The sequence below is a fragment of the Cajanus cajan genome, chromosome 4 (assembly GCF_000230855.2).
Source record: "Cajanus cajan strain Asha chromosome 4, NIPB_CcT2T_4, whole genome shotgun sequence".
Taxonomy (NCBI): Eukaryota; Viridiplantae; Streptophyta; class Magnoliopsida; order Fabales; family Fabaceae; genus Cajanus; species Cajanus cajan.
The window spans coordinates 13,632,128-13,648,268 of NC_138520.1; the positions used below are offsets into that span (position 1 = coordinate 13,632,128).

Genomic DNA, 16,141 nt, shown 5'->3' on the forward strand with positions numbered 1-16,141 from the left:
CGGTTTGGGTTCAGATTTTTCCGCTTGATAAAATCGGGGACGGGAATATTAATACTCGCCCCGCCCACATACCCGCTCCCACTCCTACCCCGCTTAATAATATAATTTAAAAAATATTTTTATATGTATATAAACTAAAATTAAAAATATTTATATGTAAAAATTTATATTATTTTATTTTTCTTTTATTTTTTTAAATTTATTCATATTTATTTAAAAAAAAAAAAAGGAAAAAAATAAAAGAAGAAGGAAATTTACTCATGCCCGATCCCGTCCCGTTACCATGTCTAACTCTCATAAATAATTTATGAAACGACAATAGAATAGGAGACTATGCTACAAGTATAATAATAGAATAGTAGGTCATAATAGAAAAGTAGGTTATGTTACTACATGATAGGAAGTAAAATAGTAAAGAGAAATACTGATTTTTTTTAATAAAAATTATAATAATAACAACAAACTTTAAATTTAAGACATGTATATATTATTCCAATTTTTATCCTCAGATCAATCTTATTGATTAGAAATACTGAATTTGATATACATATATATAATTATTTATAGAACATATTTAGATACAGTATTAGAAAGATTTTTTTTTCAATTTTTTTTTATACTTTTAAACTTATAAAACTTTATCCATTATCGGAACAAATTGTCCATCTTCATTCAATTATTCTATGTATACAAAAATTAAGTTAAATTAATTAATAAGTACGTATTAAAATAAAGATTAACTTATTTGTTCATAATATTAGGGGGTGTATTGGATTAGGATTTTAAAGGACTTTTTTAGTTAAAAAAAATCTTGCGGATTTTAAAAGACTTTGCAGGATTCTACAAGACTTAAAATCAGGATTTTAATGGATTCTGCAAGACTTTTAAATAAGGATTTTAATGGATTTTGTGGGATTTTGTAGAATTTTCGTGGATTTTTTACATTTGATAAGATTTCAAAAATAATTTCATATATTCAAATTTAAAAAGAGTCAAAGACAAAAATAATAAAAAATAATAATGTCTAGATAAATAATAGTAATAATAATTATTCATAATATCTTATCCTCTTAAATAGCATTCACCCACATATTCATAGCTATACTAGTCCTCCAAACATTAGCGTCTTTTCGCTCTTGCTCCTGGGTTTGAATAATAGGTTCAAAAGTATGATCTTCATTAACTGGTAACGTTGAAGATGAAAGTTCATCCACCACTTCAATTGGAAATTCATCAGAACGACATTCTTTACGTAGAAAGTTATGTAGTGTTGCACATACTAACACAAGTTCTACTTGTGTCTTAAATAAAAATGAAGGTGCTGACTTAAAAATTGTGAACCTTGATTTAAAAATACCAAATATTTTCTTGATCACATTCCTTAAAAACGCATGACGAAGATTGAACAATTCTTTCTTATTTTCAGGATCATTACCCTGACCTGCAAAATTTTGTAGATGATTTCTTACACCTCGAAATGGAGCTAAAAATTGGCGTCGATTAGGAAATCCACAATCCACCAAAAAAATATTTACCTAATTACATATGCAATATATATAATATTAGTATAATAATAATTATTATTATATATTATTATTATTATTATTTAAAGAATAAGCATTTAGATATATATATATATATATATATATTATTTTAGTTATATATTATATGATAATTTTTAATGATATTTATAAATGTAAATTATTCTAACAAATATTTTAACAATATTTACTCTTTTAAAAAATAAGCTAATGAAGACATAAATCCTAAACCCTAAAAATTTAGATATTGTAATGTCTTATGTTAATTTTCTTTTTTTAAAATATAAAAAGTCCTAATTTCACAATATAAAAATAAAAGGAAAAATTCATAGTAAAAAAGATAAAATAATTGTTGAGTCGTAAAAGGAGGGGGATAAGAGTAACAAACTTAAGGAAGGAGAGAAATCGCAATTTTTATGCTGAGAGGGTTTTTCCTCCAACTAAGATCCATTTTCATCTCATTCTACTCATAGAAACCCTAACAAATTCATCTTATATATATATATATATATATATATATATATATATATATATTGTATTGTAGAGATTATGATATCAATTTCATCTTTCACCTTTTTCTTTTCTTGACGTGTATTATAAAAAAAATTATCACTTAAAAGTTGAAATTTCAAGCATTTTTTTGTGTTATATAAAGGAACAAATTCAACTATATAGAATAAAATAAAGCAAGTCAATTAAAGAGAACGAATAGAAAAATAGAGCTAATCAATGACACTATCATTTACATATCGGAGTTTCACAAAATAGGGGAATGGGATGAGAACAGTACTACAATATTATATATGAGCAATGAACAATAGTACAGTATTATTAGCAGAGAAAAAATGGAGAAGACAGAAGCATAGAAAAAAAAAGATGAAAAATTCACTTGAAAATTCTTAAAAAGTCACTTCAAACAATCCTTCAAAATTCGATGGGTTTGGATGAGATTGTTTTATGAATTTGGTATTTATAGATAACACTAGAAAGTCCTTCAAAATCCCTCTCACACAACAATCCTTTAAAATCCTTATATTTTTTAATACCAATGGATTGTTTTTAAGTTGTAAAAAATCTCAAATGAATACCAATGGATTTTAATGGACTCTTTAAAAAATCTTGAAAATCCAGATTGAATACCACTGAATTATTTTTAAGTGACATAAAATCCTGATTGAATACCAATGGATTTTTTTACTCAAAAAAAGTCTTTTAAAATCCTACAAAATTCTAAACCAATACACCCCCCTTAGATTCTAAATTTAGTTATCCGAAATTAAAGACAATATTATTTTTCTTAGTACTCGTAATTGGAAGAGGAAGTTTAATTAATGCGTTAATTAGAAATAGACGTTTTAGTGTATGTTTTGTTTGGATTATTAAACTCAAGTTTTCCTTCTCTTTTTATGTCCAATTCTAAATTTGCAAAGAAGTAACTATTTTCTAGTTTGGCTTAAACGTGAAAAATCACGTCTCATAAAAACACGCTACTAGAGTGCAGCATTGTGAAAATGTTGAAAGCGCGCGATTGTGTTGGACGCGTCTTAGGTTCGTGTCAAATCTCAATTCGATCTTATCTACATAGTTATCTAAGACCTAGGTGTGGCATTTTCGTAGTTTTCCCCGAAAGCAGGTGTCATTAATCCGACAGTCGTTTTCAATTTGTCGATGCCGTTTTCTCTCTCTCTCAGAAAAAAAACACTTTTTTTTTTTTTTTTTTCTAGGGTAGCAAGCACCGTAGCAGAGAGAGTGTGAGACTTTAGCAGAGGGTGAGGCTCACTTGGAAAGCAGTGACAGGGACTGATGCATGTTCACGCACTCAACGGTCAAGATTCTCTCAATATCCCATCATCAAAATCCACGCCTTTCGTTTCCATCGCCAACCAACCATCCATCATGGTTAGGAGGATAAGGTAACCATGGTTAAATAAATCTACACTCAACCATTTGGGTTACTTGCTTTCCTTTCACCACCACCACCCTTCTTCTCTCATTCATTCTTCAGTTTTTTCTCTTAACATGTGACTCACAAAAACCCTTGCTTTCACTCTTTCTCTCACTCTCAGGTCTAAGCTGGGCTGGGTGGTGTGCTCTATAATGTAAATTACGGTTTGTGCAAAACTTGGATTTTCTCAGATCTATCCAACTTCGCCCTTTTAATCTCTTTGCAAATCGTCATCATCACCATTTCATTTGCGAGATCATAATTTTTATGCTTTGGTTTTCCTCTCTTCCCCATCATTTTTCATTTTTTTTTTCTCCGGTTGTGAGAAAGTGAGTTCTTTTTTTTGTTACCCTTTTAAGCAGATCCAACTTAGCAAGTGTAAAATTTCAGTTTTTATCGGTATTCTCTTTTCGGGCCTCGCCCCATGTTCTAGATTTGAAGATCTTGTTATTGTCTCACTCTTGTCTGGACCAAGATCTGTTCCCCCTTTTCTGATTTTAGATCCTGGTTTTCTTCATGATGTAGTAGGACTTCAAATTTGAGAGCTTTACATTTCACCTTTCTGGGGTTGTTTTTTCCCCCTTTGGAGTATGAAAATTTTCATGAAAAGTTGGGGAGTTTGGATCACTGAGTGAGAGAAAGAAGAGAACTAAAAACTACAAATGATGAATTATTTCCCGGACGAGGTAATAGAGCACATCTTTGACTATGTGGTGTCACACCGTGACCGGAACGCTTTGTCTTTGGTGTGCAAGAGCTGGTACAGGATAGAGAGGTTTACGAGGCAGAGAGTGTTCATAGGGAACTGTTACTCCATCACTCCGGAGAGGTTGATCCAGAGGTTTCCTGGTCTCAAGTCTTTAACTTTGAAGGGAAAGCCTCATTTTGCTGACTTTAGTTTGGTTCCTTATGATTGGGGTGGTTTTCTGTGTCCGTGGATTGAGGCACTGGCCAAGAGCAGGGTTGGTTTGGAGGAGCTTAGGCTCAAGAGGATGGTGGTCTCGGATGAGAGCCTGGAGCTACTTTCTCGTTCTTTCACACACTTTAAGTCTTTGGTTCTTGTTAGCTGTGAAGGGTTCACCACCGATGGCCTTGCTGCTATAGCTGCAAATTGCAGGTGAGAAATCTTCTGTTGTTGATGTATGGCTGTTAGTTTTTGTTACAGAGCTTTTGTTTTTTTGTCTGTCTTTGTTTTTTACTTGGTTTATGGCCTTTTTTCCCTGTTGTTTTTGGTGTTTTGGAGGCTGTATGGTTGAAGGTATATTCTGATTGGTTTTGTCTTTGTCGTCTTGTGCTGTCAAAGTTCCATGCTGTTTTGGATACTTGTTAGTTTAGTTGATTATTGGCTTGTATTCTCTGTGGCTACCAGTTGGGGAAAGTAGTTTAATTTGTTGAGCAAAGTGGTTGAATGAATGGCTTTGAACTTGGCTTTTGGTACATGTCAAGATTTGTGGACAAACTAGTGCCCAAGAGCGTTTTGAAAGCTTGATTGATCCGTTCTTTCTTAAGTTAATTGTTAACTTGTGAATTGTTCATGATTAAGAATAATCTTGATCCGTTCTTCCTGAAAAATAATCTTGTTTGTATGTTTAGGTGTGGGGTTAAGGTTGAATAATGTTGATTAATGTATCACATGTGGTTGAGAATTTTGTGCAGGGAGTGTGTTATTGACTCCTATGTTGCTTGTGTTTTATTTGTTTAAAATGTAGGTTTCTTAGGGAGCTGGATCTGCAAGAAAATGAAGTTGAAGATCACAAAGGGCAGTGGCTAAGTTGTTTTCCTGATAGCTGTACTTCACTTGTCTCTCTGAATTTTGCTTGCCTTAAAGGAGAGGTTAGTTTGGGAGCTCTAGAGAGACTAGTGGCCAGATCTCCTAACCTGAAGAGCTTAAAGCTGAATCGTTCAGTGCCCCTCGACGCACTGCAAAGGATAATGATGCGAGCACCTCAACTAGCGGATTTGGGAATCGGATCATTTGTTCATGATCCAGATTCAGAGGCCTACATAAGGCTCAAGAATACCATTCTCAAGTGCAAGTCCATAACCAGTTTGTCAGGGTTTTTGGAAGTTGCTCCTCACTGTCTTGCAGCTATCTATCCTATTTGCCCCAACCTAACGTCCTTGAACTTGAGCTATGCAGCAGGCATTCAGGGCAGCGAGCTGATAAAACTAATTCGCCACTGTGGGAAACTTCAGCGTTTATGGGTAAATACATCGAAACCTAAACCTGTTCATTTCATTTGTGAGTCTTATGTTGTTGGTGAATGTCAATAATTGCTAGACTTGTGCAGATAATGGATTGCATTGGAGACAAAGGACTAGGTGTTGTAGCTATGACATGTAAAGACTTGCAAGAATTGAGAGTTTTTCCATCTGCACCCTATGGGAATCCAGCAGCTGTGACAGAAAAAGGGTTGGTTGCAATATCAATGGGTTGCCCCAAGCTTCATTCATTGCTCTACTTCTGCCACCAGATGACAAATGCTGCCCTCATAACCGTGGCAAAGAACTGTCCAAATTTTATCCGCTTTAGGCTGTGTATCCTTGAAGCATTGAAACCTGACCCTGATACATTGGAGCCGCTGGATGAAGGTTTCGGCGCAATCGTGCAGTCTTGCAGGCGGCTCAGGCGCCTATCGCTCTCCGGCCAATTGACTGACCAGGTGTTCCTCTACATAGGAATGTATGCTGAGCAGCTTGAGATGCTGTCAATTGCGTTTGCTGGGGAGAGTGACAAGGGAATGCTGTATGTGTTGAATGGATGCAAGAAGCTTAGGAAGCTTGAGATCAGAGACTGCCCTTTCGGCAACATGGCACTTCTGACGGACGTAGGGAAGTATGAAACAATGCGATCCCTTTGGATGTCGTCATGCGAAGTGACCGTCGGAGCCTGCAAGCTGCTGGCCAAGAAGATGCCAAGGCTGAATGTGGAGATCTTCAATGAGAATGAGCAAGAGGATTGTAGTCTGGAAGATGGGCAGAGGGTAGAGAAGATGTATTTGTATCGTACATTGGCTGGGAAAAGGAAAGATGCACCAGAATATGTATGGACCTTGTAGGTGCATTTTTAGGTCATTTAATTTCTTGTTATTCAGAAGTTTGTACTTGCTTTTAGGCTGACTGATTAATGCAATTTTAGCCGGGTGGTGTAGTGTTTTGTCATTTCCTTGCATTTTCTAGTTTTATACATGCTAGATTGCTTTTTCTCCTAGTTATTATTGTTCCATAATGCCACTTTTTCTTACGTACATTATTAGACTGAGTATTATGCTTTTCTCTACTTGAATTAGTTTTCACTATAACTGAAGTTAAGCTTGTACTTGAGCTTGTTCGTTTTCTCGTCTTAGATGAAGCATTTTTCTTCTTTTATGTTCATGTGCTAAGGTGAAACATAATTTAGTCTGTTTGTATACACTTTTTGAAAGTTTCTTTATTGAAAATAGAGTATATTTTAAGTATAGAAATTCTTAAAAACACTTTTAAACTTAGATTAAAGCAAGTTCTTAGCAAGAATTCATTTGTTGGAGAATGGTTAAATCGATGAACCCAGCTTAGGTGGACACAGCTCAAGGACCCAGTGGAACAGCTATAGAATCTGTCCTGATTTCATTTTCTGCAACACCATTACAAAAATTTGGCATTGGTATGAACATAAACTCTGTTGGCTCATTCCAGGCAAATAATTTGAGCTACTTAGCACTTTTCAATGCCCAACTATAAGTATATATTATGTTTATTGTCCAAATTTGTTTTTTCCAATTGCCTTTACTCGAGGACAAGTATAATTGATAATACGCTTATAGTGTGTTTGGATGAGAAATTTTACAAATTCAAGGAATTTAAAATTCTTGGTATTTGAATTACTTTGATTTCAATTTCTATCATTCTTAAAATATTTTGTTTGGATAAGTCAATTCAATTTTTTTAAACTTTTAAATTGTTAATTTGGATATGATAATTTGATTTTATCATGATAAAATTAATTTTAAAAATATATTTATATGTTAAGATTTTTAAATAAAATTTTATAAAAATAAATATTAACCAATTTTTAAATATTTAATAATTTTAAAATTTAATATTAAATAATATTTAATATTTTTTTAAAATATTTTTGAATATTCAATAATTAAAAATATGAAGATATAAGATAAAATATATAAGTGAAATAAGGGGGAAAAATATGAAGAATTTCAAATTCTTACCTTTTTGGGAGAATTTGAAATTCTATTATTTCAAAGAATTTTACAAATGCTTGGATTTCAAATTCTTTGTAAATTCTCCATCCAAACAAAGTATTTCACCTCAAAGAATTTGAAATTCTTCAAACAAATGAATTACTCCATTAAAATTCTCCATCCAAACATACTCTTATAGTCTTGATGCATGGCCATCTATCATCATAAATTGGCAGTTTGAAACTTTATCTTACTATGAGATTTAACACAAGTTACATTTTTAACTTCTAAACTTGTTTTTAAGACCAAATTTGCTTTTAAGTGATCCATCTAAATATGATCTTGCGTTTCTTACCAAGTCTCTTTTTCAGTCCTTGAACGCATTTTGCGGGACGTTTACGAGTCCGGTATTTAAAATCTCACATGAATATGTCATCATCGCATTATTATCATCAATCATTGTCTCGAGTAAATTTTTAGAGCATTTGTACAACTGGTAATCATTTCGGAAGTTACAAAATACTAGAATGTATTAATTTGGATTGACATAAGTGATAAGAGACTTACCTCGCTTAATTAAATAAGTAAAGAGTTTAAATATTGATTCTTGAAAAACTTATTCAATGCATGTTAAATTTTTTAATAAAATAATTTTTGTGCTAAATAAAAATATTTTTTGGTAATGAACTTAAAAAAAAGAAGCCAAAAATGCAATAGAGCATATTCACTAACTAAAATTTGGAGCCATGGCTATTTAAACATCTATCTCTAAGAAAAAAAATTAAACATCCCTCCCTAAGCAGGATTTAGGAAGAGTGGGAAACCTATATTGCAAAAAGATCTTAGTGTATTGGGATTGGTGGTGAGTTAAACTCATCATGATTTTTATAAGCAACAAATAGTTACCTTTGTAGTTAACTCCATGATTTTTTACCCGTTATAATTTTCTAACTCCAAACCAAACACTATTAATCTCTATTCTGGCTTAGCTTGTGCCGAGCAGTGTTTATAAATCAAACTGAATTGACTGGCTTAACTGTGATCGGACATTTCAGTTTTCACTAATCTAACCAACTCATATAACACGATTTAAAAGGCAATTTTAAGAATCATTGTACACGCCTTTTTGTCAATCCGGTTCAATGCTTTAATGTTGAAAAATGCTTGAAGTTGCCTTTTTCAAACTCAGGTTCCTCCTATGTTGAAATGCTGTCAACCTACCTTTTCCAGTACATAAACGATTTTAGGATACACGTTTCATTTATAAAAAACAAACTTACAATTGTTTATAGGCTTAAATGTAATGTTGTCGAAAATATATCATTTTTTCTGAAATTAGTCTTCGCTTAAATTGTGTTTAGTTTTTGAGTGCGTGTTTGGTTTCAATTTTGAAACGTAAATTCTTCTTCTCTTTCCACGTCCACTTACTAATTTACGGAGAAGCTGCTATTTTCTCCTTCCAATTAAACGTGAAACGTGAAAATTCACGTTTCAACGCATGTTCAAACACACGGTGAAAATTATAAATGAAACGCATGTGTTTTTAGTTCTTGGTAGAGGAATAAAACTTCATTATTTTTGTTTAATGTAAAGACTATAAATGAATAGTTTTTTTTATATAAAGATTAAAAAAATAAAGCATAATTTTGTGGGATAAAATATATATTTAAATCTATATATCAATACACACATTGCTTCAACCACGACTTACAATACAACAATTAAACCAATGAACCGTAAATTAAATTTTACTACCGATTTTAAATCCATTGCTACCAAGTATGCAAGAATGAATGGTGATTAACGATGGTAGCAAGGTATAACCATAATATATTAGTCTGTTATTCCACATAAAGAGACTGTTGTTTACTATTTCCAATATACATTAAGCACTCATACAAAGAAATTCACAAAGATCACATCATAAAATCTGTGAACAACCCAGAAATGAGCGAGGGCAATGGTAAAGACCAAGAGTTACAACAATGACTAGTACTTGTCAGGTCCCGCACATATCAAGACATTAGAGGAAACATTTATCCAGAGAGTTATAACCAACCAAGTACACCAAACTGCAGTTGCAACTTTAATATGATTATCAGAAAAAGCAACACTCCTCTAGCAAACAACAGCAACAAAACGCTGACAAGCTGCACATGTAAACAAAGAAATCTTAGTCTTCCAACACCAAAAAAAAATCCTTTTAAAAGGACAAGCAATATAACACTGAAAGTAAAATAGGATTTCATATGATTTTTTTAGTTGAAAAAGTTGATTTCTAAAGCTGAAAGATAACAATTGTATAGAATTTCCTTTTGTTCAATGATATGTAAGAAAAGCAAATTGATATTTCTGCACATTAAGGAAAGCTTGTAGAGACATGAAATATTTTTCCATAGACCCTAGACTGTCGTTGAAAGTTTGTTAAACCGATTACTTGTCCACGTTGCCAAATCAAAGCTTGGCTTTGGCTTAATATATTTAAACAAATGACTTGAATATGAATGCATTATTGAACCAAAAAACGTACGAGATTTGCAATTAAAAAAAGAGTTAAGCTCATCAGTGAAATGTAAATTCTGAGTTAACTTTGACCCTTAGATTATGTTTTAATCTAATGTTTCTAGGTCACCCAATCTTATAGTGTAATATGAAATTAATGGAAGTAATGCAATAGTGAAAACTGACTCAAATGAATAAAGAGAATTTAACTCTATTCGTTATCAATTTTCTTTCAGAAATTCAATATTTGCTTGATGAATTCCTAGAACTACAGGGTTGATACTTGATACCAGGTTAATCATTCCGAGCAACAGGAGATGTAATCAAAAGAGGGGGCACAGTTGTCAAAAGGATTTTGTTTTAGTTGTCCAGAATACTTTTGGTCTCAAGTAATGTTACCCAGTTTTATAAAATTTTACACAACAAAGGCTTCGTCACATGTGGACATCTAAAAAGTTATTCCTTGGCGATGTGAAGTGATGGATATATCCATGGATTCTTTGGAGAAGTACAGTACAGGTGTCCTTGGTCCAGATAAAGCGTCAGAGTTTTATGATGAATGCATACATTTACTTATTAACTATAAAGTTAGATTAACTTGAGTTTGCCAGTCAGAAATCAGAATATAGATCAAGGACGTGTTTTTGTCTTGCCAATGCAGATTCCTTTTAATGGTATATACTTTGGGGCACCTAATAGAACATCAGGGAGACAGTGTAAATGGGTTGTAGGAAACGAGAGAACCAAGAGAAGTGAGAAAAGATATCTGTTATTGAAATATCAGAACAAAGAGAAGCCTCCTCCAAAGGTTTCCCCTTAGGCCATTACAACTGAGCATTGTGCTCAGTTATCTGTTCAAACCACAGAAGAATATGGCCTCTACTACATTTTATGTCATTTATTCCCTTCGCACCTCTAACCACAAATAGATACTCTAACTGTAATATCCTAACTTTCTAATTCCAAGTGTGTGTATCTCCTACTGTACACTCTCCATATATATTAAATATTACTTCCATTAGCCTTAGCCTGCAGGGTTTTGTTCCTGCATTTTCTACCAAGTCTTTAGCTACTCATAATATATATGATTATCATGCCAATGTTAGACATAGTTTGCATTGAGTAGAAACAATTGTGAAATTACTCTTAATGTGCATCTTCAGGACTCAGTTTTAATTGCGAGTGATTAACTATGTTATGATTTGCCTTCAATCTAAAAGCCTAAGGTGGTGTTTGGTACAAGGAATTTTTCATCTTTCATTCCCAACTAAACTACGTTCCCACGAGATTTCTAGGAATAGGATTCCTGAAAAAGCTTATAAATTCAGTTATTATTCAATTTCCCTAATAATAATATATACCATCAATTACCATGGGAAAGTTTAATAACTTTACACTCGATTACTATGAGAAAGTTTTACTCTTATCTATGAAGGTGGGAAAGCTTTTCACCCACTTATTCATAAATTAGCATTCCTGCGTATCTTTTATTTTCAGAAAAAATATTTTTGTTCTCTTTTACTAAACATGGGAAACTTTTATTCTCATGCCACTTTCACAGGAATGCCAAAACATTCCTTATACCAAAAGACACCTAATCTGTTTAAAAACTTGTATGCTAGAGTTAGTGGGCCTTTTTTCATTTTAGACAAATATATGTCTAATGCATATTTACTTGAAGTGCCTAGTGATATAAATATCAATCTTGTTAACAATGAGGAGGATTTAACACCATATCGAGGATTATTTTATCCATACTTCTTCAATTGTTTATGCAGGTCCTAGGTCTCTTTAGAATGCCAACAGCCCTCTTGTTCCTCGGTTGTCAATTTATGAGATAGAGATTCATTTGGGATTTGGATGATGAACACATCAGCTGTTCCACTACCCTTTTTCCCCACTACCATGTGAGTGGAAGAGCCGTCCTCCTATGAATGCTACGTGGATAAAAGATGTCTTTTGTCAGCTGTAACCGTGCCTTCTTGGATCTACGGAGGAGAAAGTTTCTCACCCCGGGGAATGATGTAAAATGAGCAAGTAGTTTTACCATTTTAATTTAGAATTTGATTTTGAAATTATGGTTTTTTTATTTGTGATTATTTTCTATTTAGAGAGTTTATCCTATATTGGATTGGATTAACTTAATCGGTTACTCCAGTAATAGAATATAGTTAAAACCTGTTTAAATAAAAGTTAGATATGCTTTTAAGAGTTTTTCCATTAAAAAATGTTCTTTATTTTTAGTAGAAAAACTCTAAGAAGCACTTGTAAGTTTGTATCCAAACAAATTCTTAACTATTAAATATTTTTCTCTGCTGAGTCTATAAATAGACAATCAGTGTAAACATTTGTCTCCTTTTCTGTATACTTATAATATGGAGGTTTCCTTTTCTTCAGAAAGTATCTGAAACTGAAACCTTAGAGGAATACTCAGCCCAAAAGGTTATCATTGATCAAATAGCGATGATAATTTATTTCTACTTCTGCGCCAATTTAACTCATTGTGCATAAAGATTAAAAAAATGGAAGACACAAAGATAACAATTGAAAGGTGATCCAATAACAATAATCGATTTCCGTAAGGTGTTTATTTATACGGTTTTCTACTTATTGTGGTAAAATACAGGGGCACTTGCGCCATCTATCTGTTTGTATTGCAGGAAATCCTATACGCTTACAATTTAGAGACTATACAGGGCTTTCCTTTGAGAAATGTTGTAAGTAGCAAAAGTGATTTACTTTGAGACAATCCCTGTGTTTGGTTCTGCGTTAAAACCTCATAACATAATCAGAAGCTAATATATATAGCTTCTCCTTGGATATAATGTGATGGGAGGGTGGGAAGAGAGGGAAGTTTTGCTTGGTTCAGCAATGTTACATTCTGTAAGTTCCTAACTGTTAGCGATATCCTCAATAGGGTACGTAGTTTCTATTTATGGTATGTCCTCGAGCAAATATTTCATTTACACAAACTCACCAGAAGCACTATTTCATTATGTAATAGTAAAGTCAATATTTTGTTTTTCTTTGAAACTCAGATTTCAACATTCATTTTCTAGTTTCTACAATAGTTTTTTTTTTTCATTTTGGTGACTAAAATTTATGTGAGTTGGATTCTGAGAGCTCATCAAAGTTAGCACACCTTAAAGTTCAAAGAGCCTTCCAGATTATCCACCAACAAGATTTTAACATCCACAGCAAAAATCGAACTCATGTCCTTAGTATATTAACTCATTGCTTACCAACTAAACCAACATGCGTAATAGTAAAGTCAAAATTTTGTTTTTCGTTGAAACTCAGATTTCAACATTCATTTTCTAGTTTCTACATTAGTTTTTCTTTTCATTTTGGTGACTAAAAGTTATATGAGTTGGATTCTGAGAGCTCACTCGAGTTAGCACACCTTAAACTTCAAACAGCCTTAGAGATTATCCACCAACAAGGTTCTAAGATCGACATCAAAAATCGAACTCATGTCCTTAGTATATTAACTCATTTCTACACTAGTTTTCCACAACAAAATTACGTGGTCCTAAACCATTAGATTAAAATTTAAAAATGGAAAGAAATTGGTATAAAAATGTGAATTCAAACCCTTATATGCATAGAGGGCTCTAGAAAGGTATATTTTGATTTTTTTTAGAAGCCATAGACAAATCCTCATCTAAATCAAATCATAATTTAAAATTAAATTTAAAAAAAAAAAAAAAAAAAAAAAAAAACGTACCACCCTTGGAAGAAGGAAGCAAAACCGGAGTTACCATTGTAGTGATGCTGAACGTGGTAATGGGGAGGTGGCGGAGGATAGCCTTGATTGAAATATCCCTGGTAACCTTCGTACTGCGGCTGCGGCGGCGGTGGCGGGTACGGCGAATACCCCGGCGGCGGCGGGTAAGCCTGTGGTGGGGGATAAGGAGGAGCGTAGCCTAGGTTGAAATTCAAAACAAAGATGTGTTAAGAACTAAGAAGAAAGAAAAAAGTGCAAAAATTTTAAATGAAGAAAAGGGTTTCGTTTGATTTACCTGGAGGAGGATATGACTCTTGTGGTGCTCTCTGGTAATTACTCATTGTGTTCGGAATTGAGATGTTTTTGGTGGCAAGGTTATTTGTAAGACCAGGATAACAGAAAACAAAAACTTAGGTGTCGTGTGGGAGGGACACCCTTGTTCAGTTCTTTTGTTCCTCACAGTTATCCAATCATCACATGCCACGTATATGTCAACGCTGCTGCTGCTGCTGCACATGATGTAAGTCATGTTTGTTTTTGTTTAAACAAACACGCTAGTAATTGGTCTGATCTGTTTATTCATTGAAAACAAAGCTCATTATATTTTTATCCTTAGATTTATTAATAGAAAATTCGAATGTAAATATTTATTACAACTTGTATTTGCCTATAATTGGCAACTTTACACTATTTCTAAGTTTACAAATTTGCTTCAAGTCAGTGTTCATAAAAGACGAATGATTGCAGTATCAGCAACACCTTCAAATCAGTGTTCATAAATGACAGCCCAAAATCCCTCACCGAAGTCGATATTAAATCACTCATAGGATCTAACTGGACTGAAATGGTAGCGCTAAAAGAAAGAACAAAGCAATGACCATTTTGCTTGATTTTGAAAGTAATGCCAAAATTGTTGAAGATTTGTGTCCCATTGAGTCAAATTCAAGTGACAGTGAGTAACTACTATTGCACAATTGCAATGTTACTAGATTGGATCTCGGTGTTCGAATTTCAGTGGCATTATAGACAAAAAGATATTACAACTTAAAAAAGTCTTTTTTTTTTTTTTCCTATACCTTTTGTTCAAGTTATAGTGGATATTGCGTTTTTCTTCTTTTCTTTTGGCATAAACAAGCATTATGTGTAGCTACTCTCACTGAACAACTGAGACACCGCTGGACAACTAGTGTAAGAGCTTCACTCTAGTGAAAATCCCTTGAAAAAATAGTGCATACGATTGTGTTGCTCTCTTTTTATCAAATTTATGTAATTTGTACCTTAGTACAAAAATTAGGAGTGTTTTTTTTCCCGAAGCAATCCAATAAATCTGACAATATAAACTGAACTAATTCGAATGTTGAATTTACACATTTAAAATTTGAATCAACTTGAGACAAATTAATTAATTTATATATTATATTTATTTATTATTTGGTTAACAATTAATATATATGTATCATTTTTATTAGTTTGAAGACGTTTTTGTGTTACAACATGTATATTTTTCATTTCTTTTCTCAAACATTAAAGAAATTAAGAGGAACAATATAGTAATATATATAGTAGATAGATTGTCACAAAATAGATTACTATGACTGATTAACTTTTAGATCCATTAAGATGTAGTGAGTCCATTAAGCTTTAGCAACTATTTGACTAAGGGCTCTATACTCTGATTCTGATGAGGATTTTGACACGGTTGCTTGCTTCTTGCTTCTCTAGGATATAAGGCTTGATCATATGTAAAAGCAAAATCCAGTGATGGACTTCCTAGTCTCTTGACATCCAGCCCAATTTGCATCCACAAACCCTCTCAAAATCAAATCTGTTTGTTTAGGAAAAAATAGTCATTTTCATGGTTATGCTTTAATGAATCTAAAGATCCTTTTTGCTACTAAAAAATGATTTTCAGAAGGTGATTGAATAAATTGACTCAATTTATGTACACTATAACAAATTTCAGGTCTAGTTTGAGTAAGGTATAGAAGCTTCCCTGTCAATTTTTTGCAGCAATTTGGTTCTGCTAGAATATTTCCATTCTCTACATGATGCTAGACATGATAGTCCATAAGAGTTGAAACTGGTTTGGCATCTACCAAGTCTCATCCCTTTAGTAGATCAATAGTGTACTTTCTTTGGTAGAGTTGTATTCCTTCGTTGGATCTTGCTATTTCCATTCCTAGAAAATATCTGGCATTTCCCAAGTCTTTAATAGAGAACTCTTTATCAAGTCTTCTTTTAATTTCCT

At 32.9% G+C, this 16,141-nt stretch overlaps 1 protein-coding gene and 1 long non-coding RNA gene across 3 annotated transcripts; one reads left to right on the top strand and one right to left on the bottom strand.

The window, feature by feature from the left end:
* The first annotated feature begins 3,484 nt into the window (after positions 1 to 3,484).
* Positions 3,485 to 6,648, top strand: LOC109808190 (protein AUXIN SIGNALING F-BOX 2). The gene is made up of 3 exons (XM_020371081.3): positions 3,485 to 4,603; positions 5,196 to 5,691; positions 5,778 to 6,648. The coding sequence occupies exons 1-3, from the start codon at positions 4,149 to 4,151 to the stop codon at positions 6,543 to 6,545; spliced, it is 1,719 nt and encodes a 572-aa protein (XP_020226670.1). The 5' UTR covers positions 3,485 to 4,148; the 3' UTR covers positions 6,546 to 6,648.
* Positions 6,649 to 9,484: 2,836 nt separating this feature from the next.
* Positions 9,485 to 14,348, bottom strand: LOC109802600 (uncharacterized). 2 transcript variants are annotated; one of them, XR_014432956.1, is made up of 3 exons: positions 14,189 to 14,348; positions 13,928 to 14,092; positions 9,485 to 9,814 (listed from the first exon to the last, which is right to left on the bottom strand). It is a non-coding gene; the product is annotated as an uncharacterized LOC109802600 (long non-coding RNA). The 2 variants fall into 2 exon arrangements; XR_014432955.1 differs by having other exon boundaries at positions 13,894 to 14,092.
* Positions 14,349 to 16,141: the final 1,793 nt, after the last annotated feature.